A 21,999-nucleotide genomic window follows, 5' to 3' on the forward strand; every position below is an offset into this window, starting at 1 on the left:
AGAAAAAAAAACATCCCTTTTATAAAATAAAATATAGTAAAAAGATATAACACTTTTATTTTATATGAATAAAAGTACAAATAAATAAATAAATAGTTATTTATCCTTTATATTTTCTATTTTATATTTTATATTTTATATTTTATATTTTATATTTTATATTTTATATTTCATATTTCATATTTTATATTTTATATTTTATATTTTATATTTTATATTTTATATTTTATATTTTATATTTTATATTTTATATTTTATATTTTATATTTATATTTCAAATCAGAGTTAGTAGAATGAGAGCTAGTAGAATGTATATTATAGTTAAGATTAAAGATAGAGATAGAGATAGAGATAGAAAAAGAGGGAAAGGAAAGGATACGAATATTTCTTGTAAAATTTGAGATGTGAGATGAAACTTTAGGCTTTTATATCACCTAGTGTACTGAGTAGGTATCTATTTATGGTTTATGTTATGAGTTTTGGATTTTGGGGGTTTGATGTGTAGTGCTTTTACTGGGTGGGGAGTTTTGTTGGATGGATGGATGAATGAATGAATGAGGGTAGGAGGAGGAGTTTCTTCAATAGAGAAACATTAAGGACATGTGTTTTGAAGGGTTGAATATTTCTCTCTCGCATATACATATACACCAAACATCTACTTCCACTGCACACTCCAAATTTTCTGACCCCTCCAAAACGGCACAACCTCCACTCCCTCCCCCTTAAAACTCGCTCTCACAATCTCCTCTCCATTCCGCAACACAATTCTCTGTCCCTCTCCCGTCCCCGCCTCCGCAATCCCATAAAACTTCCTTCCTCTCTTCCCCAAAAATCCCTCCAAAATCTCCCTCGTCACATCCTCCTCCCTCAAAACCCCCATCTCCACCCCCCTTTCCAACGCCGTAATCACATGACCCACCGCATGCGCCTGCGTAAACACTCCCGCGGCCGTCTTTCCCGTTCCGCCCTTCTTGGCGCCGATATCGTGGGGTGCGCTATCGGTGCCGAGGAAGAATTTCTCGGAATCCTCGACTGCGGCGACGAGCAGCGCGGTCCGATCGCTGGGTAATTTCGCCACCGGTTTGCAGAAGTGGAAAGCGTCGTCGGCCCATTGGTCGATGGTGAGGAAGAGGTGGTGAGCGGTGATTGTTCCGACGACGTTGGGACCGCATTGTTTGACGGTGTGGATGGCGGCGGCGGTGGTGCAGTGTTCGAGGACGATTTTGAGGGTGGGGAATTGGCGGTGGAGAGAGAGGAGGGTGGGGAGGAATGAAGCTTCGGCGTTGAGGATGGTGATGTCTTTTTTGTGGTCAGAGGGACATTCACCGTGGAGATTGAGGACGAGTCCTTCTTCAGCCATGGCGGCGAAGACGGGGTAGAAAGGTTCGTAGGAGATGACGCCTGAGGAGGAATTGGTTGTTACGCCTGTGTTTGGTTAGTTTTATTAATGTAAGTCTATTTCTGAAAGGGAAATAGATGGAGTAGAGTATTTATTAGTCTGGACTGGGGAATTGGCAGATTGTAAGTTCTCGATACTTGAAAGCAATACATTATCCAAGGTAAAGAGTATTTCAAACTCCCTACTCTTTGAATGTTGTATTACTTCCAAAGACTGAAAGCTTCTAATCATCAAACTGCAGTCCGGGTCACTAGAAATTTGGAGGAAAAACACGAACCAGCTGGATAACTTTTAATTCCCACAATTCCCGCCTTCTTAGCCTCTCGAACAGTTTCAGGGCTAATACTCTCGTGTAAATAAAGAGTCATGAGATAATTGACATTTGGCTCGATGGCAAGAAGACGTTCTTTGTAGGCCAGAGCTGCAGCCACTGTAGTAACGGGTGGAACGAGATTGGGCATTACATAGACCTATTGTATGATAGTTTAGCAAATCAGAGAAAAAACTAAATAATCTGGACTTTGTGGTCGAGAAGAGAAACTTTCGAAATCTGAATGAAACGAAAACTCTTTCTATATAGAAAACCACTTACGGTATCCACTCCTCCCAACTTAATGGTTGGAACAACTGTCTCCATCATCTTTCCATCTCGTAGATGTACGTGAAAATCTGCCGCAGCAGGGAGCTCTAACCCGTCGAATTTGGAAAGGGGTGACATCTTTCTTTTCTTCTGATGGAAACTTGAGGGTTTGAATGTAAATTATTTACAGATACTAGGAACTTTCCTAACTCAAATCTCTTTCAAACTTCAAGTACCTATGTATGATCTTTTTGATTTGTGCTGTGCTAGTCAAAAGCTGACTAGAATTTTAGATCAAAGGTTGCTAATAAATCATGAGGATCAGTTACAAGTTCTGTAGAGAAGAGAATAGCACTCACGTATCGAAATACTATGTCGACAACCTCGAATTTCTAGAGAATATGCGTAAATATTGATCAAGACTCTCATAAAAGCTCAAGAAAAAGATCGCTCGTCGTTGGTGGGATGTATGGTGGGGTGCTTTTAAATTTTTGCATTACGTAAGATAAATGCTAGAGATTAGAGGTTCGTACTAATTTTCGGTGGTCGGTTCGGATTATGTGTGTTTGTGTGTGTATACCAATTTGTATTGCATATTGGAGTTTTTAGGTATATGAAGGCGATCATGAGGACCCTAAATAGTATGTTTAAGATAATCGAGGGTCGAAAAGTATGCCAGCTAGCGGATCAATGGAATTCACCTCCAAATAGTCTATAAAGTCGTAATAAAGAAAAAGATGATGTATTGTGGTATTTTATAACAGTATATTTTGTAATTCTTGTGGAATTCAATCATTCACAACTTGTCTACATATCATGATGTAAACATATCCATCTAAAACTACGCATTCTTGACCTCTATGATGACGAAGCGCATAGCAATTAATCCTCATAACGCCCTACCCAAAGCCATGCCTTCTGGATGAATACACATGACAAGTTCCTTTTCGTAATAGTAACACACCGAGCTATTTTGACTCGATTTCTTCGTCCTCATCTACATCTTCATCTCTTTCTACCCTTAGACTTGCTCTTCGAAGCCGAAGCTGGTGCTGGACTGGAAGCATTTGAAGCAACGCTTGAAGCTCTTGAAGATGGAGTTGCTGAAGCTGCTTTACTCCCAGCAGTAGACTTGACATTATCCAGTGCTTTGTTCTGAAAGAATAGTTAGTAATCATGTACAAGTTTGCTTCGGTAAAATAGATAATCGTACCTTAACACCATTCTTCGACCTCTTTTTGGCAGGAGCCATTCCCAAAACGCTATCCTCATCATTTTCATCATCTTCAGGTTCTCTCTTGGCTTTGCCATTTGCAGTACCATTTGCAGCAGGTTTAGCTGCAGCCGGTTCATCAAATTCTCTAGCAACTGTTGTCAAAAGTGTTGTACATCTTCTGCTAATCTCAATAGGGGTTCTGCTCAAGAAGAACCAATCAAATCGGAAAAGAGGACTCTCACGAATATCATCACGGATTTTCTCATGAATACCATCACTATCAACTCCGTACTTGTCTAGAAGAACAAGCAAGAAACGATCTTCTTCCTCAGTATAGACCTTTTTGTTTGTAGTTGATACTGAGTAGTTGATCTTGAGTTGTTGTAATGGTACTCGGTATTGTTGCATTTTCTTGCGCAACATTTTTCTTTGATGATCCATCTTTCTGGTTTTCTCCTCACCAGCTTCAATCTGACCGATGTGTTTAGCATAATCAGCGATTTCGGTATATCGTTGCCAGAAGATCTTAGCGTAAGCTTTGATATCCTCCGGTCCCTTGCTGTCCACTTCTTCAGCAATCATATTGTAATCTTTACGGCCATACTTTGCAGAACCGTTAATAAATTGTTGAAAATCTCGACGATTCCAGTCAGCGAAACCTTGTTGAGAAAGTAGTTGCTTCTCTTCTTGCTCTTCCTCAGTAAGAGGAGTAGCATTGTCAATCTCCAACTGCTCCAAGTTACGTTCAGCCTCACGATCCGAGAGATCTTCATCTGTACCATCTGCAAGAGGAACTTTGTAACCGATTTCTTTACGATGAAACGCAGTCTCACGATCTTGTAAATCTCGTAGAGTTGGTGGAAAGAATTGATAGTCATGAACTGTGACTTGTTTAGGCGCTTTAGGTGCTTTAGGTTTTGGATCGGCAACACGACCGCCAGTAGACAAAGCTTGCTTGTAGTATTTGTCCATGGAATAAGATTGTTCCTTGCGTTCACGCTTGGCGGGATTAATCCAAGTCATACCAATGTCTTTCTTTTGATTACTGAAATCTTTACCATCCCACTGATAAGCGGATTCTGACGTGAAGTTCTGAAGGTCGTCGATACCAAGTTTCTCGTAACGGGCATTGAGCTCTGCAGTACGCTTCTCACCATGCTTCAAAATTTCATCAATGTCATCATCGTCAAGGTCTGCACCCTTTTCTGCAAGAGTGCCTGTTGGTCCAGTAGTCGCGAAAACCTTTTCGGCTCCATGCTGAATCATGTTCAATAGATCATCCTTATTAGCAGCTGCCTTAGCAGCAATCTGGGCACGACCTTGTTGAATAACGAGTTGATCTAGACGTAATTTCTGTGCAGCACGTTCTAGAACCTTTTCTTCAATGGCATTCTCAGTGACGAATCGATAAACAACAACTTGTTTTGTTTGTCCAATACGGTGTGCTCGATCCATAGCCTGCAAATCTGCTTGAGGGTTCCAATCGCTGTCGTAGAGGACAACAATATCAGCACTGGTCAAATTGATACCAAGACCACCAGCTCTGGTCGTTAAAAGGAAGACAAATTTTTCGCTTCCTGGCTTGTTGTAATCATCAATAGCTTGGATACGATCCTCGTGTGCTGTACCACCATCAATTCGACAATACTTGTATTCACGGAAAACACAGTAATCTTCAAGGATGTCTAAAAGTCTGCTCATCTGAGAGAAGATTAGGACTCGACTTCCAGCTTTCTTCATACGAGTAAGAAGTTTGTCTAACATGACCATCTTTCCAGCGTTGAAGACCAAATGCTCATCGGTAGTGTAAGGTGGTCCGGGTTCAGCACCCTCAAAAAGATATGGATGGTTGCAACATTTTCGAAGTTGCATGACAATGTTCAAAAGTCGTGTCTTGGATTCACGTTTTCCACCCGCACCGTTGACTGCGTCGATATCCTTTTCAAGAATCTTTTTGTACCATTTGACTTGCATGTCGGACATACCAATGTACAAATTAACCTCCTTTTTGGGCAATAAACTCTTTTCGACATCCGCCTTGACACGACGAAGTAAAAAGGGGCGCAATACGCGATGTAATTGCTGGACAACGGTATCTTGATCTTCTTGTTGGCCAGAAAACCATTGATCAAATGCCTCAGCATCACCGAAAACATCTGGAAGCAAAAAATTGAGAAGGGCCCAAAGCTCATGTAAATTATTTTGCAATGGAGTACCGGTGATCAAAAGTCGATTTCTTGAATTAAATAAACGAATGACTTGAGCAAGAGAGGACTCTTCGTTTTTGATACGATGGGCCTAGTTTAGTTAGCTAGGGATCATTTTCATGGAATAAACAGTCCTACCTCATCAATAATGATGTATTCCCACGCAAATTTCTTCAAGTGAGATTTCTCTCGAAGAATCATTTCGTAACTCGTGATACAAACATCGAACTTTTCATCGATAAGTCGCTCGTTGATCAAATTATTACGCTCCTCCTTGGCTCCTTGGAGTACCAAAACATTGACCTCTGGCGTCCACCTTATAAACTCTCTCTTCCAATTGTCAAGCGTAGATTTCGGGACAACAATGAGATGAGGACCAGTGATATCCATAATATGCCTCAAATAACCTAAAAATGAGATTGTCTGTAAGGTCTTTCCAAGACCCATCTCATCTGCAAGGATTCCCGAAATACCATTCTCATGGAGAGAAACCAGCCAATTCAATCCGGCGACTTGGTAATCTCTCATTTGTCCTTGAATAAAACCTGGCGATTCGCGAAATACAGTCTCCGCAGAGCCTCCAGCCTTTTCATCTTTTAAGAGCTCTGCATCTTCTTCTGCTTCTGTTCTGCGGCGTCTCTCGTTGGCTGCACCTCCTTTTCTATCCGCACTCTTCTTCTTTTGTTCAGCTTCTTCATTCTGGCGATCAATCTCGTGCATAATTTCCTGGATTCGTGGATTTGGGTTTGTTTCAATGAAATGCCTGAATAAATCTGTCAGGCCAAGAAGATATCGGAAACGTCGAATGGAGTCGTCTTCCTATAATAGAGAGGATCAATCAGCTGTTACTCTTGAAGATTAGTAAAAGCCAGTAAAAGTACCTTGGATTCACCAAGACGATCATGTTTCTTGCCAAAAACGCTCCGACGCAATTGAGTAGCTTCTGATCTTCGTTTACGTCCATCTCCTGCATCACCATGAACGCTGCTCTCCGTTGTATTTGGATTGGTATCGGAATCTTCTGTAAAGTCTGGGGTTTCATCGACATCCTAATGCGCCAGTTAGTATATCATCACTTCAGGTCGATGTACGTAGAAATAAAGCCTCAACAGCTTTTAGAGTAAATGTATTTTAGATCAAAACGAAACATACCATAGGGTCGGCATGTTGTTCTTTGACTTCAGAGACATCTGCCATGGACATATCTGTATCGACGCCACTATTGCGTGAAGAACGTGTTGGCGCCATCTTGATATAACTTCAACCCTTTCTAGGGCACTTAATGGTAAGAAGTGTATCACTTATGCGCCGAGAAGGTGAAGTGCTTCACTAGATGGAAAGGTATAAGGAGTTTTGATGATGAATGGGTTCTTGAAATCAAAAGAGCAATACTGTTTGTTGATTGAGGTTGAGATTGAGAAGCAGAAATCAAGAAATTGACCTGAAGTGGAATTTCGCGTTCATTGAATAGAATCTACAGCACAGGCGTGAATGAACGCGGTACTGATCACGGAATACGGATTAACTGCCACGCCGTGGTTCACAGAGCACGGGCCGAGAAAAAGTCATTGCTCTTTGTCTCTTCAAAAATCAACCAGAACTTCCTCCACTCCACAGTACAGAAACTGTTCGAATCCTCATTAAGGAGTCATATTTATATTCCGAGCTCTTCTTCTGCATTGAGCTTGAATACGAGAGTTGTTTGAGATTATTTCATTTGATCGGATTTTTGCGATTCCTTCACCACGAAAAGGTATGTTGCTAGGCTAAAATCAAGGGTCATTACATTCATAATCCTGCCTCTACCCGTGGAACCCATCATCTGACTAATTTCCACCTTTGTTACAGAACTCAGTACAAACTCATTTTCAACAACAATCATGGACTCCATGAGATCTTTGAATACCTCCCTTCCAGGGGGCAAATCACCTTCAAAACAATTGAACAGCGACCCTCCGCAACAAGTTCTTATCGCACAATTCAAAGCTGCCGCTTTATCCGTCACCAATCTCTATAAAACTGCCGCTGCAGATCAAGGAAGAGCTAGGGCTGAAGGTTATCAAGATGCACTGGATGAACTCTTAAGTTTCCTCGATAAAGAAGATATTGGGCTGAGCGATGGCGAGGGTTGGAGGATTCGAAGATGGGCGACTGAGAGATTAGATGGTCGGGACACAGCATCACACAACGACAGCGACGACGAGGTTCTTGAAAAAGGAGATAGGGGATCATCACCAGTAATTCAAAGATCGCAAAGTTCAAGTCATATTTCGGCATCAACTCCTAAACCAACAAGAACTGCTTCTCCAATGAGCGCAGAAACAGTGCCTGCACCTGCGGCCGTTGTTCTGCCCGACCCAGAACCTCCAACGATTACAGCGCTTCCACAAGGCACATTCACATTCCGATCTTCGCAGCAATATCCACAAGATCCCGATATTTTATTGTCTGATTTAGATTTATCAGATAAGAATCGCCCTCAACCCCATGATAATTTCGGTAATCAGTCAGCGGGTATTTCCCTTACTCGGCCCTCACGAACCAACGCAAGACACAGCAATCACTCGTCTCGATTAAACTCTAGATCTTCAACGACGCAGATAAACAGAGGAGCCGGTCAAAAGAGGAAAATAAACTTCGGGGATTTCTTTGATTTAGGAAATTTAGGGCATGGAGACGATTCTTTCGGTGGGGGCGGAAAGAGGGGAAGATTCGTATGAACGGCCACCGCCTTCCCTGCGTGCAGAGTGTACATAGCGATGTATTATACCTTCTATGGAGGGTACTAAACCACATCTTTACATTTGGTGGATTATGGACGATTTGTAACGACCTTGACGATAACATGCCTACACAAGTTCGGGAACTTTCTTCCTAAGCAGCATTTAAATGGGGGTAATGGAGTAGGGGAACAGAAGACCGTGCATTGGAAGGCGTCAATTAGACAGCGAATTTACCTGTCCATGGGGGCAATTAAGGGTCTCTATGTATAGACTATGTTTCTTTCTTTAATCATCAAGTTAAATACCCATCGTTAGTTTTCAAGTTTTTTAATTTTAGAGAATTTTCCGCATTTCAAATTGCGATACGATGAAACATTGGCAGTATCTCGATCAGTGTCGAAAAAATACCTCCCTTCTTTCTATCGAATGATAAATTTGAGATTCTAACCATCATGTTTTAGCAATTCTCCGGTTTTGTACAAGTGACCGAAATATTCAATATTGTCCAGAAATCCAATATTACAATGATCGTTGCGCCTACTACAGCATTCTTCACGTATCCACGTCTACATTATTCCGCAACGATCGTCATAAACGTCGGAGCGACATAATTTCCAAGACGCATACCATGCCACGGAGAGGATTTTTGGAGCAACGCGACTAACCTTCTATCTGTGAATAAGTAGCCCATCAATTCCCAATCCTTTTGCTATATATGTGATGTTTCTCGAGTGTTGCTAAAGAGCGATTATCCATACAATACTCCCACCAGCGTCTCTACTATGAAGTTATTGACTACCCTCTTCCTCCTTGGTTCATCAAATGCACATCGGTGGCAGGGCTCCGATGCCTGTGGCTATATAGTTGGTGGCTCTCATGATCATGTCGCAAGAGATGTACGAGAATTGGATTGCTCTAATTACATGCGAACTACTGTTACACCGTCATACATAGCTTCTGGGTACTTCCAATCCATCATTCAATTGAGTATATCCAATACTAATGATTAAACAAGCTTGGTCACAATCACTACAGTGGTTCTTAATGAAATCACCTATACGGAAGCCAGCACAAATATAGTGTACGTGACCGCCAGAGACGTGAAACCACGAGATGTCGTTATAGTCACTGTCACTGGAGACGCCATTACACTCACAACCACGCTAGAAGCAATCACAAGCACGACTACAGAGACCATCCCGCCATATGCGACGAGTGCTTGTCCGAATCATAGTGCATACGTTGAAGCATGTCGAAGTCACTTGAGCGTGGCAATAGCTACTATCACCATCACAGCTTCTACTTCGTATATAACGGAGTACACTACTGTGAACTTACCAGGAACCTCGTTTGAGGGTTCGATCTCTGCGCCCGGTTCGAATGTTGTGGAAACTATCAGTGTGGTTTCTTCCAGTTATGTTCAAGGACCAACATCTAGCAGTAGCTTGACCTCGAGCTCAACTGTAGGGGTTGACTCAACTTCTGTGAATGGTATGTATTCTCATCTGCTATTTCATCATTGCGCTAAAGTGTTCAGTTGTTATATCCTCTCTTTCATCTAGTAGCTTGCCATTCGAAACATTTTCTTCCGCTCAATCATCCGGAACATTGATCAATTTATCCTCGACTCTATCAGCCACTACCACACTAAATACTGAAGTGTCGACATCTACTATTACAATTTCTCCCAGTGCTTTTTCATCCAGTCTTGCATTTAGTGATAGCAGTCTATCATCGGGATCTTCTTCGCAGGCGACAGTCACCCTGCACTCACTCTCTACTACATTTGGTTCAGACTCGGCTTCATTCCGTAGTACATCAACGACTTCCTCATCACACTCTCTTACCTCAAGCACAGGAAGCTTCCTTTCCTCTTCCGTTGTACTGTCACCAACATTTTCGACTATTTCATCTTCAAATTCTCTGGTTTCCAGTTTGAACACACCTTATACTACACCTTTATCATCAACTAGCACAGAATTCTCAACATCCTCTTCGAATTTAATCTCAGGAACGATCTCGACCTCTCCATCCTTATCTTCATCGACTCCCACCACTTTATCTACCATTTCCTCTTCGACCACCTCTTCCAGTTTAGCACCAGTACTATCATCTTCAATAACCTCTTTGACATCCCTCTCATCCACATTCTCCACCATCACATCTCAACTCGTTACAAACAGCTCTAGATCTCTTACCTCTACTTCTCTCCCCACCCCATCCTCATCTCCCATCCCTCGATCCCCTGTCTCTCCCCTTATAGCTACATGCAACGCCCCATCCGCCTGCCGTCAAAATCAATATTGTTCTTCAGACAACACCTGCTTATGTCGTATGTCTCCCTCTTCCCCCCGAAGCTATTCCAATTATATAAACCACTAACAAGTATCTTTTCACAGAACCAACCGTAAACGGCACAGGCTACTGCATGGCCGATACCCCCTGCGCAGCCCTCTCCTCCTGCACCATCGACTCCGATTGCGGCATCGGTTCCGCCTGCATGAGAACGTGCTGCTCTACTAACAAATGTCTTTCGCTTCAGGGGTTATGTCGAAATCCCAATACGGCGATTGTTATTTTTAAGAGGGGGGAAGAGGGGAGTAGTGGTCATAGAATGGTTGGAGAAATAGCAGATGGGGAGGAAGAGTGGACGAACCGGGGACCATGGGTTAAGAGGTTAGGAAAATTGTGAGATGAGTTTGCTTGCTGTTTCGGTGTGGAAAATTAGTCGAGGAGATTTGTCATTGGAGTTCGTTTGGCGTTTTGCTTTTGAGTAATACTGTCACTACCACGTTATGAATGATATGCAAAATGATTAATATTTTTAAACTTTGAACTTGATGTCTCACTTGCTCTGTGTATTGAACTCAATCTCTGAAGGAAAGCATGGAACTTTCAGAGTTTCATCAACAGAATGCTCAGAAAAATCATTTGACCACATCCCTCCTCAACATTGACCAAACAATCAAGAGAACCCGTCGAAATATTACCTAAACTCGCAGTCAATACTAGCCAAACCAACCCTCAGATCTTCCGCACACTACCCAAAGTTCATGGTTTGTATCCTTCAATCCATATCCGATACAAACTCTAGCCTTCATGCAGGTCCTCATCTCTAATGGGTATGGGTTCAAGCAATGTTAATTTGAATGAGTATATCTATACTGAAAAACTTCAGAACAATAGCCCTACTAGAAAAAGAGGACAGCCAGCACGGCTTTAAGGTCTCTTATAATGGATTATCATACTACATCACACGGCCAAAAACATCTCACAGGGAGCAAAGATCACATTCATCAACGCAAAACAGGTAATTGCAAAGAAATTGGGGTACTATCCAGTAGGCATCCGGTGCAGAATGAGCTGCGTGCCCAAAATGTTGTTGTCGTCAACCCATATCATCCATCGTCCCATTGATTTATAGACGCTTTTCATGACCCTTATCTGATATGTTTACCATAAAAAATCCTTCCCAATCATTGTCATCATAATTCCCATATCATCCTTCCCATTCATTCAATCATGCAAATTATTCAACCCACCAGCCTGCTTACCCATTCATTCATTTCATTACACACCACCAGGGCATATAATGTCTTCATAGCCATTTGTGAAAATGCAAAACCCGAATGTAGAAACGAATATGAAGACCATGCTGTTATGATGAAATACTAAGCAATTTTCTGTAGCCAAAGAAAAATGAAAATTCCACAAAGAAAAGTGAAACCAAATGTCATAACCCCAGATATAGTAGCAAGTAAGAAGTTTTGTTTATCCCAGGTTTCCGAGTCCATGTATCACAATCAGCACTTCATCTAGTTGGTGAAGCCATTGACCTGAATTTGAAACCATGATCAGCCAAATCGTATTTAGTGAGAAAGAGGTATAGCCCAAAGAACCGACGTCGAGGAAAGTGAGATATAGAAGTAGGAATTTTGAGCAGAAGATGCTGAGATAGATATCTATATCGTTGGAGAGTAAGTTTTGGCAAGTCAACTTATTGTTGACGTCGGTTTTGATCGTTGCCGTTAGTATAGCCACGAGCTCTACCAGTCCACTGCATATTGGTGTCGTTATCATGCTCATTGTCATTCTCTGGGACAGAAAGATGATTTCTATTCATTGAATCACCAGAGGACGAGTTTGTGAGACGACGTGTGTGGGGAGGACCAATGGGACCGAATGAGCCACCAGAGCTACGACGATCTGCAATGATAAGATTAGTTCCTGTTAATCATGAAAAGTATGAGATGTCAAAAGAGACATACCACGACCATTTGCAACACCTTGAGCTGAGGTCGGGAGAGAGAAAGACGTGCCTTCTTTGCGACGCCAAGATTGAGACGTACGGGATGTTCCACCAGTTGGAGTCGGAGTTGCACAAGGTGCTTCAATTTGAACATTTGTTCCAGTCTGTGGAGAGACAGAAAGACCATGTTGGCGACGATACCAGTTTGGAACTCCATGATTAAGACCAAGAGAAACTTGCGTGGCCTTATCCATCGGCATTTCGTGCTTGTATTTACATCCAACTTGGGTGAAAGCGCAAGTGCCTTCATGAACCCACTTATCACAGTAGATCTTTTCTCGGCGAAATGGACCACCCATCGGGATCATGGCATTGTTTGCTGGAGAAGCACTCGCAGGGGGATTAACAGCTGAGGCAACGATAGAGTCGATCGCCAACTTGAGAGGGAAGTTAGTACATATTTTCCATTAAAGGTATATCTGGAATGAAGATATTCTCTTACCTGAGTTTGATCTCCTGGTCGACGGAAACCACCTTGCTGATTGACTCCAAACATTGGTGGGCCAAGCGGTGGAAGCTTTGCTACGACCTTAAAACAACTTATGTCAGCATATCACCTGAAAACAAAATGCTCTCAACGTACCTTATTCGGAATCATAGGAGTAGCAAACTCTGGCTTTGGTGAACCATGCTGAAGTTCTGGAACAATGATGAGTCCTTCTGGACCTTGGTGACGAGGAATACCATTAAGAGCGGGAAGCTCATCAGCTGGAAGAAGTCTTGTGTAAGAGCCATCGGCTCGGCGAATGCCATAAGCAAATGCAGAGCTGATTTGTTCAGGAAGAGGATAGACAGGACCGGGGCGAACCATGGTCAGCGGAGTGAAACCTTCTTGACCTGTGTAGGCCGGGTCGCAGACAGAAGGGCGGCGCCAGCCGTTGCCGTTGCTGTTGCCGTTGCTGTTCATGTTGCTCATGTTGCCGTTGTTGTTCATGCCCATGTTCTGAATAGGGATTTGGCTGGGCACTGTTCCGTTTCTACGGATACGTTCCTCACGCTCGCGAGCTGAATGAAAAGGATCCATTTTGTCTGGAGTAAGACTACGGGTACTATCATTATCGATCGAGGTTAGCGGTGAAATCATTTCTGTGTCGGTCGCATCAACTGCGTCACAACTCTCGTGAGAAGACTCAGGAGAGCTGGAAAGTTTGGTTTTAGAACACATTTTGACTTGAGTTGACATGTTGAATATTTGATAAAGGTTGAAGTATCAGAGTATGAAGAAGATTTGAAAACTAAAGGTACGAACGGTGTATATTCGCAAAGTATTGAATTGAGATTGTTGGAGATCCTGGAAAATGATTAATCGAATTAGTCAACACTCTTAAGAATAATAACAAGGATAAAGAATGATTCTTGGAACAGACCTCTAATAAGGATTCTTCTAGAGCTTTGATGAAAGCTTCTGATGAAACTTCCCCGTTTGCTCTTCCAAATAAGGTTGGAAGCCTGCGGATAGCTGCACTTGTTTGCGGTAAGCCACAGGCCACAATTCTTCTGTTAAAAACAGGGGCAAGCTGCAGGGACAACGATGAGAAATTAGATAGCTTACCTTACTTCCAAGGATTTTGAAAGATCACTTGAAGACCTATGTAATTGTAAGTTGATGACCAAGGATACTTGTGGAGGAAGAAGTTGCTAGAAACAGAAACTGGTGCTCTGCAGCAAACGCACACACTGCTTTGATTAATTTCTCCCAAAAGAAAATGATTCAAGAGTTTTTAAGTTTGATGTTTGTTGATATTATTGACAAGGAGCGCAATGTGATGCCATGGCAGACATACCAAAATTAATAAGGTGAGGAGTATCGATATACGTACAAATGATGTGATAGAACTGTTGAGCTATCGGGTTGAACCTGTAAATCAACAGGTCTATTGTTTGAATGCAAAAAGGTATGTTGAGGTTTCTGGTTTGTATGTTGCGATCTTGGGTTGCGAATTTGAGACAGTTACAATTTGAGGATGTAACCACAGCAATCAAAACGCAATAAAATTTGTACAGGAAAAGGGGAAGAAGTAAGGCAATTTGCTTTTAGGAAGCTCTATCTATGATAGAAGAAGACAGGAAAGTTCAGAAAAGGAAGTAGCGTGTTGAAAGTACTGAGTTATTTCATCTGGAGGTAGTTGTAAGGTCGAGATAAGAAGTAGCCAAGCCCAAAATCAACTCAGGTGTAAGCACTTTAAAAATTGACTGAAATTAGGGCTTAGCACATCTTTCTCGTTACTGCCAAGGACCCAGCAGCAAATACTTCGAGTGAATTTGGGAATTTATCACATGAGGGGGCCGAGGTCTTCCTCAACCTCCACTCTGCGAGGGAGCATTCCGGTCCTGCCAATTGAGATGGTCCAAGTTAATCTTTATAGATGATAATCCTATAGAGTGAACCTTTTGTAGCACGTCTTATCTGTGAATTTCATGTTTAGAACGCCATTTGGGGGTAGATCTCTTTCAGGCTTGAAATTCTATAAAGATATTGAATTCTGCGATTACATGTCATAATTGAATGTGGTCGGTTAGAAAAGCTTTCTGCATATGCTTGCGCCTTCGTACTCCATAAACATATGTAATTGAGCAGGTGTACTTTTCATGGTCCAAAATATGTGTCGCATACCTCTTTGAGGTCATCATAGCTGTGGTTTACAACTAGCATCTTTAGAAGCGAAAACTCGGTGATTCATGCAACTGCCACCACGAGAAGCTCAAACACTAGATTCTCCAAGGTTTTAACTCCGCTGATGTTTGTATATGGGCACTTGGTGAATTTTCGATCCGAACCTCCAGCCCACAGGCTCGATATAGCCACTTTCCTCTTGGTAATCATCTGTGGTTGGATTTGTGAATAGGGGTTTTGCAAAAAAAAAAAAAAGATTTTCATCCCTGAAAGCCGAACGACTATCATCTTGTTGCCATGTCTATGTTATTGGGGTTAGACTCCAAAGGAGTTTCTGTGGCAAAAAGAACAAGAAAGAACAAGATCCAGAAATATGCGCGCCTCGATATATCTTATCAAGGCTACAAAGGTCAATCTATGTGTACTTGGACATAGTAAAAGAAACAAGACCCCTTTAAGAGCCACTAGGCCATGAATCATCACCAACAAAAGAACTTTTGTTACATGGATGTCTTCTGTCTATGTGGCTTTGAATGGTATCATTTGAGGCTGAGCTGAGCTTAATGCAGCAATAATATCTCAACTCAAACTTTGGCATACTTCTGAAACGCATGGAATACAACACTTTTAAACAGCAAAGGAGAATTGCAATGATGTTGAGTTCAGAACCACTCGGATCTAAGATGATCTTATCCCCTAAAAACCTTCTTGGTTGCTTTTACGCGGCTTTCGATGTGAAATGTAAAAGATTCTTAGAGAAGCAGGAGAAGATTATTATTTCCGTTCTGTGACTGCAAGTTTAGGTTCATATGGCCCAAGGTACAATATTCTTGTCAAGATAAAAAGGCCTGTGTCCTGTGAAGAGGCAGTACACACTGAGAAGCACTTGATAGAACTGTTGACAGAAAGCTTTCGAATGTCAGGGGAGATATGGCGGTTGCCAAAAACTAAATCTCATGAGGTCTTGGGATTGGTGGTTTTCTAATCATGCTCGCGCCGACAGTGTCATCAACCCGCGAACCAGAATCCAAAGTCGCTGCTGATATTTACTAGAACACAAGAAACGTACATCCAGTGAGGATGTCGGGACCGATTTCTGAGAAAGCGTCCAATTTTTATGTCTCCCTGCGATCTTCGTTCATCATCTATGAATAGGCTAGTTGTCAATTTCTGTCACAAACTATGTTGGTTCAAGACATACGAAAACTTCTCGTAGAGAGGCCTGAAGCAGTGGTCTACTTGAATTTGTCAGAACAAGCTTGTCGCTGGTCAGTGCGAGATAATCAGGCTGTGGTTGCTTCCCCAAGTGCAGGAATAAGAGGAAGACCCTCGACTTGCTATATGATGAGGAGGACGCTTTGGGACTTCAGTGTTATTCACTTGATGAAGTCGTTCTGTGGTTCTACTGATGAGTTCTCTGGACCAAACTGTTTTCCCGATCACAGACGCTGAATTATATATACTCCAGAGCTTCCATGTCATAAAAAATTACCGTATGTTGAAGATTAGCCTCGTCCAGCTATGATTCATTGCCATGGTATATAAAGCGCAAGGTACAAAGTGCTCATCGGGTATCATCAGCTGGACACAGGAGTGCAAGTTGCTGAAAGTACCATTATCCATAATCGTGCGCTGTCAGACAGTCATTCCAATACAAACCAAAAATCTCGTCCAACCAAGGGGGGCAGAAGAGGGGGAGGGGGCGTATAGTATTATGACACGATCTTTGTCTGTTACCACGTGGAATTTTGAGCAGAAGATCGGAGATTGCCGGAATTACTTTATTGTCTCGTGGAACTTCGGATGGACCTCAGAATGGTAGAGGATTTTAATGATATTAGAGGCAATGAGAACGTTCGGGGTTCTACACCGATGGAGTGTCGGCACCAATCTAGTTCTCGAACTTCATGAAGTACGGTTTTGCGGCAGATAGTTGATGTCAAGGCTTCATGACCAACTCTGATTCTCAGATCAAGTCGGGTCTTTGCTGTAACTTCTTATCAAGAGGCCCACGTAAATATTTGCGGATATGATGGAGCCATAGGACTGGTCTTTTGTATCAATCTTGAAGACATTGAGAAAGTGGGCATGGTGCTGAAGCGCTGTTAAGTTGAGAATTGATTAGAAAAGTGACCGTTTAGCCATGTGCTGAAGACTGGTGCTTGCTCTGAGGTATTGCTGTTGATAGTAGAATATGAAGCATGGTGCTTTGCAGGCCTGTAGGGCAGGTCCAGACTAAAGTTCGACTTTTGCAATTGGCATTCGAGGCAGCCTTGTAGTATTTTTGCAAGAAAATTCGAGAGTGATATAGCTGAGCCAATTGCCTATTGCCTATTGAATGTTACCTATCCAACTGCGATGTATATACCTATCTGCGACACACCTATATATAGACGGGGGGAAGAATTTTCGTTCTCAGCGGCACAATCGAAGAACTGGAGGAAGAAATCCGTATCGCCGATACTTTGATTCATGTCGTCGCAGGGGTTCTATCGTAAATGGCCATATCGATTGGGAATCTTCGAAAACTATGAAGTATGCCAGTTAGCGGATTCTTGTAGGTAGTGAAGTATGTATGCATGATGATGGGGGGTTCCCGAGCGAGTCTGTGCAACCCTGGATGGCGATTTGCAGGGTTACATGCGCAAACAATTGAGGTGGCTGATTGCATGTCTCGGGTATTACCATCCATCCATGCCGTCCCAGAAAATAGACATGCAACGTCAATCATGTGGTTTCAATTGGAACCACGATGGAAGTGGAAAAGGGACCGACCTTTGGTTGGTGTTGATGTTGAATACCTACCTAGTAGGTAAGGACAGCTGAATGATTGAAGAAGTGAAGACGCTCTGACACCATCTCTTAGCTACTCGAGGCTACCTTCCCAATGAGCAATGCTCTATTTCGAGTGTGGGCTGATTCTCACATGGGCAATTTACATCTTCTTGCTATGAAATGGGAATCAAATTTGCCGGAAATGCCTCTGAGTTATGCATTTGGCAGTTAAGAATATGATATCCACCAGCAACTAACCTAGATACCGATCGTAATTATCCACGACTTTCTTGTTCGGTGTTCTGGACAGGAGGATTCTTCTCGGTGTTCTGGACAGGAGAATCTCTCAACCATAAGAATCCTCTTTACTCCCAACGTTTCAAGGATTTACACATCATAGGTGCAGAATTCATCACAATGGCACAGAATCTCAGCAGCGTCTTGAGGTCTCAAGAGATGGAAGTTACTGGAGACTCCAATGACATGACCGAGTCTGCTCACGACGGACTCATTATCATTGCATTGGGCCTTGATAAAAATGCAATTGCGTGGGGAATGCATCAGCCATGGAAAATCTTAGGATTGTAAAGCTGAGGTTTATCAACATCTAATTCCTGAATAATAGCAAGCAGGTCCACAGGACAAAGATGAAATGAGGAATGCTTACAGAAGGCCAAGTATCAAAGAGCAATTACTCCCGGGATTGAGAATCCAGACTTCAAGTGAGCTCTTAACCCTATCACTCTAGATTTAACTACGTAAATGCTGCTAATATAACATGAGAAAATACGCACAAATCTGCGTCTGACAACACCATCTCACAGTCCATTGTACTTGTATCAATCAATGGATCTACATCCACCAACAACCACGCGATTCCTTCTTTTCTATCATCCTTCTCTATCATTAAGGGGTATATCTGTGCCAATGTCTGAATTTTGTTGCAGAGTTTAAAAACCTTTCTCATTTTGCACATCTAGCAGTTCCAACTCCAACCACATTCGACGAGAGACATGATCAAATCCACCACTTTTCAACAATTTATGATCAACTTGCAACACCCTCTCGACCCTAACTTCAAAAATCTTGTTATGATTTTTGAAAATGTATGTATCCAGTGCAAGGAACCTTCGAGTGGATATAATTTAGCTTTGTTCTTATTTTCAAAAATGTACCCTTTTTATCTCAACTTTTTCTATCCTTGTACTACTGTTGCATCAAAAATCTTTCTGCAATGAGTGGTACAGCCCCAGTATTTTTTGATAACAGCTTCTCATATTTGTTGTTGCTTTTGAATTTTTCTGTTTTTGCTGAACACATTTGATGAGATGCCTGTCTATGTGGCCTAAAAGAGCAGAAATTCGTAGTTCTTAATCTTGTCTTGTCAAAGCTCCTAAGGTTGTAGTTTTTTCTGTATGCAGAGTCTTTGTAACTGTTAGCTCCTTCTCTCAAAGCCTCTGCATGATATTATTCCATACCTTGAAATGCCTTTAGATACCCAGTCCACCTTATCAAAGCCAATTAGGCTTCACTTGTTTTGTGGATAAACCCTTTGTAATTGTTAGCTTTGTCCAACTAAAAGTTTACTGGGAGTTAATGGTTATTATTGTCTCCTTGTAGTAGCTCAATACCATCTTACCGAAGCTGCTAAGGATGCCAGTATTTGGTATTCAAGTCCTTTACATTTATTCGTCCTGTTTCATTGATAGTCCACAGAACTCCTTTTCTAATTTTCGAAGTCTCCTTGAATCGCCCACAATGTCCTATCAGAGCTTTCCAGAATCTTTATTCTCCAATGTATGATTCCTAACTTTTAATAGTATGAGCAATGAGTGAATAGCCCATTCAAAAAATCTGACACGGGTCAAAGAAGACTTCCCATTTATTATTTGTCGTCGATCTGTAGCTCTCGTTGCCAATCGCTTGCTGTTCGCTAGCCGTTCAAAATCACAATAAAGCACATAGAAATTTGATCATAAAAGTTGTGTGTGGGAAGGAAGACTGGATTGTGAATTAAAGCAAGTCTCTTTTCCCGCAGGCGCAGGAGACACTATTATCCTTCATCCCTCCAGCGGTAGGGTGCGAGCCAGACCAATATCTCGAGTATCTTCTCCCTCTAGAGCTCGACCAGCTCCGCCAGCAGTAGCATTTTCAATATCTCTGGCAGCAGCGGTTCCTCCTTCCCTGTCGCCGTCACCATAACCAAAGCTAGCACCGCGTCTTTCACGTCTTCCCATCTCATAGTCGTGGACCTCTCGGGCAAGAGGATCGTTGTGATACTCTCCAAATTTCTGGCAGATGTAGTATAGGAGGAGCTAAGCAACCAGTCATTAGTATAAATACAAATCTAAATGCTGCAAATTTGCGAAAAGCCCTTGAAATTGTGCTGAAAGCATTTGATAATACACGTACAAGAGCGCAACCGACAATGAGAAGCGTCAACACGGTTCCGGTGGGGAACTGATCCATCTTGATGAGCTAGTGGCGAATACTGTGCGAGAATGACTTTGATTTGTCAATTCCGAGGATTTTGAATTGATTGATAATATTTGTGGTTGTTTTGGCACCTTTCAACCTTTCAATAATCTAATGAGTATCTACCATGAAGTTCAACCGATCCTATCCAAGCGGTCAAAATAACTGCGCTAATCGCCTCAGATACCTAAGTTTCTGTCCTTCCTCTTGTTTCCTAAAACCTCACGAGGTTGCGATAACCTTTCTGAAGCTTTTATTGGCTCTTCAAATTCACATATGGGCTTTCTAGCACATGACACAGGTACGCCGGAGCTATCCATCATCTCAATCTCTTCTGTTGCATGTCTGTAAAATTAGTGGGGCTTTCAAATGTACTAGGTAGCCAATAAAATTCATCCAGTTTACAGAATATTCGGGCTAGCATATTGAATATAGAATAAGTCGGGTCCTCTGACTAGCTCATTTAAGAACGGCACTAGAGTTTCAGATGAGCAACATAAAGGCGTATTCACATTTGTTTAATCAGTCGGCCAGTTACAAGAGAAGATAAAAGAGCCTCTCCATATCATTTCTCGCATTAAGATCCCGTATCTAGCTAAACCAATTAGAAATAAAAAGTACCTCTTAATTGTCGCATGCCTGAGATTTCAGCCCTTGAAATTGGTATTCAGTGGTACGCTAGCTTTACCAATCAATCAAATTCCAATTTGGGTTATTGATTTGATAGGATGCGCCATTAATCTCAATCAGGTTCAAGAAATTTGAAGTTTCCTTCAAGACCTAGACTTATTGATTGTTTGGAAATCGCAAATTCACATCTGAAATTTTAAAGCATGATCAAACAACTCTAGTAAACTGACGCCTCATAATCAATAAACAAACAATTCAACAAATCCCTTTGCAAATAGTTCATGGATTATTGTTTGTTAATAGTTGAACTATAGTATCACTCATTGCTTGCCAAGTTTTCGCTTATAGCCGAGTGAAATACGGGGTAAAATATGTTTTTCTACTTACAAACCTTGACTCATTAACACAACACAACAAACAATGTTGAGGTTCTTGGAAAATAATGAACTTAATGAATCCTACAGTTCTATTATTAGATCAATGCATCTGTGTATATATTGCGTCATCCTGCCTTCACAACATTGCTCAATACTTTTATCTTCAGCACTCTGGTCCAGGGTTGAAAACTCTTCAGAAGTGTATCTATTAACATATTCTTCAATCTAAAATGGTTTCTGCATATACTATTAGAGTATCTTATGCTAGATACCGCATTTCGTGTAATATAAACGTAAATACTCATGGCTTAATTATTCCGAACAACTCGATTGCCATACCACGCCACGGCGATAGCAACACAGTCTCTCAGAGTAAATCAAAGTCAAACTCTTCACCTGGCCCTAGCCGGAGTTCGAAAAAGCAGAGAACTCTGTCGATTGTTAGATGTGCAAGGTGTCAAAACTTTAGTATTGGCAGATGCAAAGATACGAGCCCCTCAAATAAGTGAGCTGTCTTTCATTCAAAGGCTCAGAGCAGCACCAGACTGCAAATCATAGTCAGTTCTTGAAAAAATCATCGGACTATTGTAAACTAACACATTATAATACTGCAGATTTGAGAAACGTGCAGTCTGTAACAGCTATTTCTTAAGCCCCGATCGTTCGTATCAATCTCAATACAGACAAAAACAAA

At 41.8% G+C, this 21,999-nt stretch overlaps 7 protein-coding genes across 7 annotated transcripts; 3 read left to right on the top strand and 4 right to left on the bottom strand.

The window, feature by feature from the left end:
• Positions 1-655: 655 nt before the first annotated feature.
• Positions 656-2,410, bottom strand: EAE98_004043 (uncharacterized protein; the record flags this gene model as incomplete). Its single annotated transcript, XM_038951663.1, has 4 exons — positions 2,339-2,410; positions 1,992-2,283; positions 1,677-1,869; positions 656-1,425 (listed from the first exon to the last, which is right to left on the bottom strand). Exons 2-4 carry the CDS (start codon positions 2,115-2,117, stop codon positions 656-658), a joined length of 1,089 nt encoding a protein of 362 aa, XP_038812136.1. The 5' UTR covers positions 2,118-2,283; positions 2,339-2,410.
• Positions 2,411-2,984: 574 nt separating this feature from the next.
• EAE98_004044 (uncharacterized protein) lies at positions 2,985-6,650 on the bottom strand (the record flags this gene model as incomplete). Its single annotated transcript, XM_038951664.1, has 5 exons — positions 2,985-3,134; positions 3,193-5,493; positions 5,541-6,221; positions 6,284-6,451; positions 6,555-6,650. The coding sequence occupies 5 exons, from the start codon at positions 6,648-6,650 to the stop codon at positions 2,985-2,987; spliced, it is 3,396 nt and encodes a 1,131-aa protein (XP_038812137.1).
• A 632-nt stretch (positions 6,651-7,282) lies between these two features.
• Positions 7,283-8,122, top strand: EAE98_004045 (uncharacterized protein; the record flags this gene model as incomplete). The annotated part of the gene is made up of 1 exon (XM_038951665.1): positions 7,283-8,122. The coding sequence occupies one exon, from the start codon at positions 7,283-7,285 to the stop codon at positions 8,120-8,122; it is 840 nt and encodes a 279-aa protein (XP_038812138.1).
• A 785-nt stretch (positions 8,123-8,907) lies between these two features.
• EAE98_004046 (uncharacterized protein) lies at positions 8,908-10,817 on the top strand (the record flags this gene model as incomplete). Its single annotated transcript, XM_038951666.1, has 4 exons — positions 8,908-9,086; positions 9,141-9,616; positions 9,663-10,457; positions 10,525-10,817. The coding sequence occupies 4 exons, from the start codon at positions 8,908-8,910 to the stop codon at positions 10,815-10,817; spliced, it is 1,743 nt and encodes a 580-aa protein (XP_038812139.1).
• A 1,305-nt stretch (positions 10,818-12,122) lies between these two features.
• EAE98_004047 (uncharacterized protein) lies at positions 12,123-13,617 on the bottom strand (the record flags this gene model as incomplete). Its single annotated transcript, XM_038951667.1, has 4 exons — positions 12,123-12,331; positions 12,394-12,811; positions 12,877-12,963; positions 13,018-13,617. 4 exons carry the CDS (start codon positions 13,615-13,617, stop codon positions 12,123-12,125), a joined length of 1,314 nt encoding a protein of 437 aa, XP_038812140.1.
• A 4,146-nt stretch (positions 13,618-17,763) lies between these two features.
• On the top strand, positions 17,764-18,411 carry EAE98_004048 (uncharacterized protein; the record flags this gene model as incomplete). Its single annotated transcript, XM_038951668.1, has 3 exons — positions 17,764-17,856; positions 17,915-18,035; positions 18,086-18,411. The coding sequence occupies 3 exons, from the start codon at positions 17,764-17,766 to the stop codon at positions 18,409-18,411; spliced, it is 540 nt and encodes a 179-aa protein (XP_038812141.1).
• A 1,472-nt stretch (positions 18,412-19,883) lies between these two features.
• Positions 19,884-20,292, bottom strand: EAE98_004049 (uncharacterized protein; the record flags this gene model as incomplete). Its single annotated transcript, XM_038951669.1, has 2 exons — positions 19,884-20,138; positions 20,236-20,292. 2 exons carry the CDS (start codon positions 20,290-20,292, stop codon positions 19,884-19,886), a joined length of 312 nt encoding a protein of 103 aa, XP_038812142.1.
• Positions 20,293-21,999: the final 1,707 nt, after the last annotated feature.

This window comes from Botrytis deweyae, assembly GCF_014898535.1.
Source record: "Botrytis deweyae strain B1 chromosome Unknown BDEW_007, whole genome shotgun sequence".
NCBI classification, from domain to species: domain Eukaryota; kingdom Fungi; phylum Ascomycota; class Leotiomycetes; order Helotiales; family Sclerotiniaceae; genus Botrytis; species Botrytis deweyae.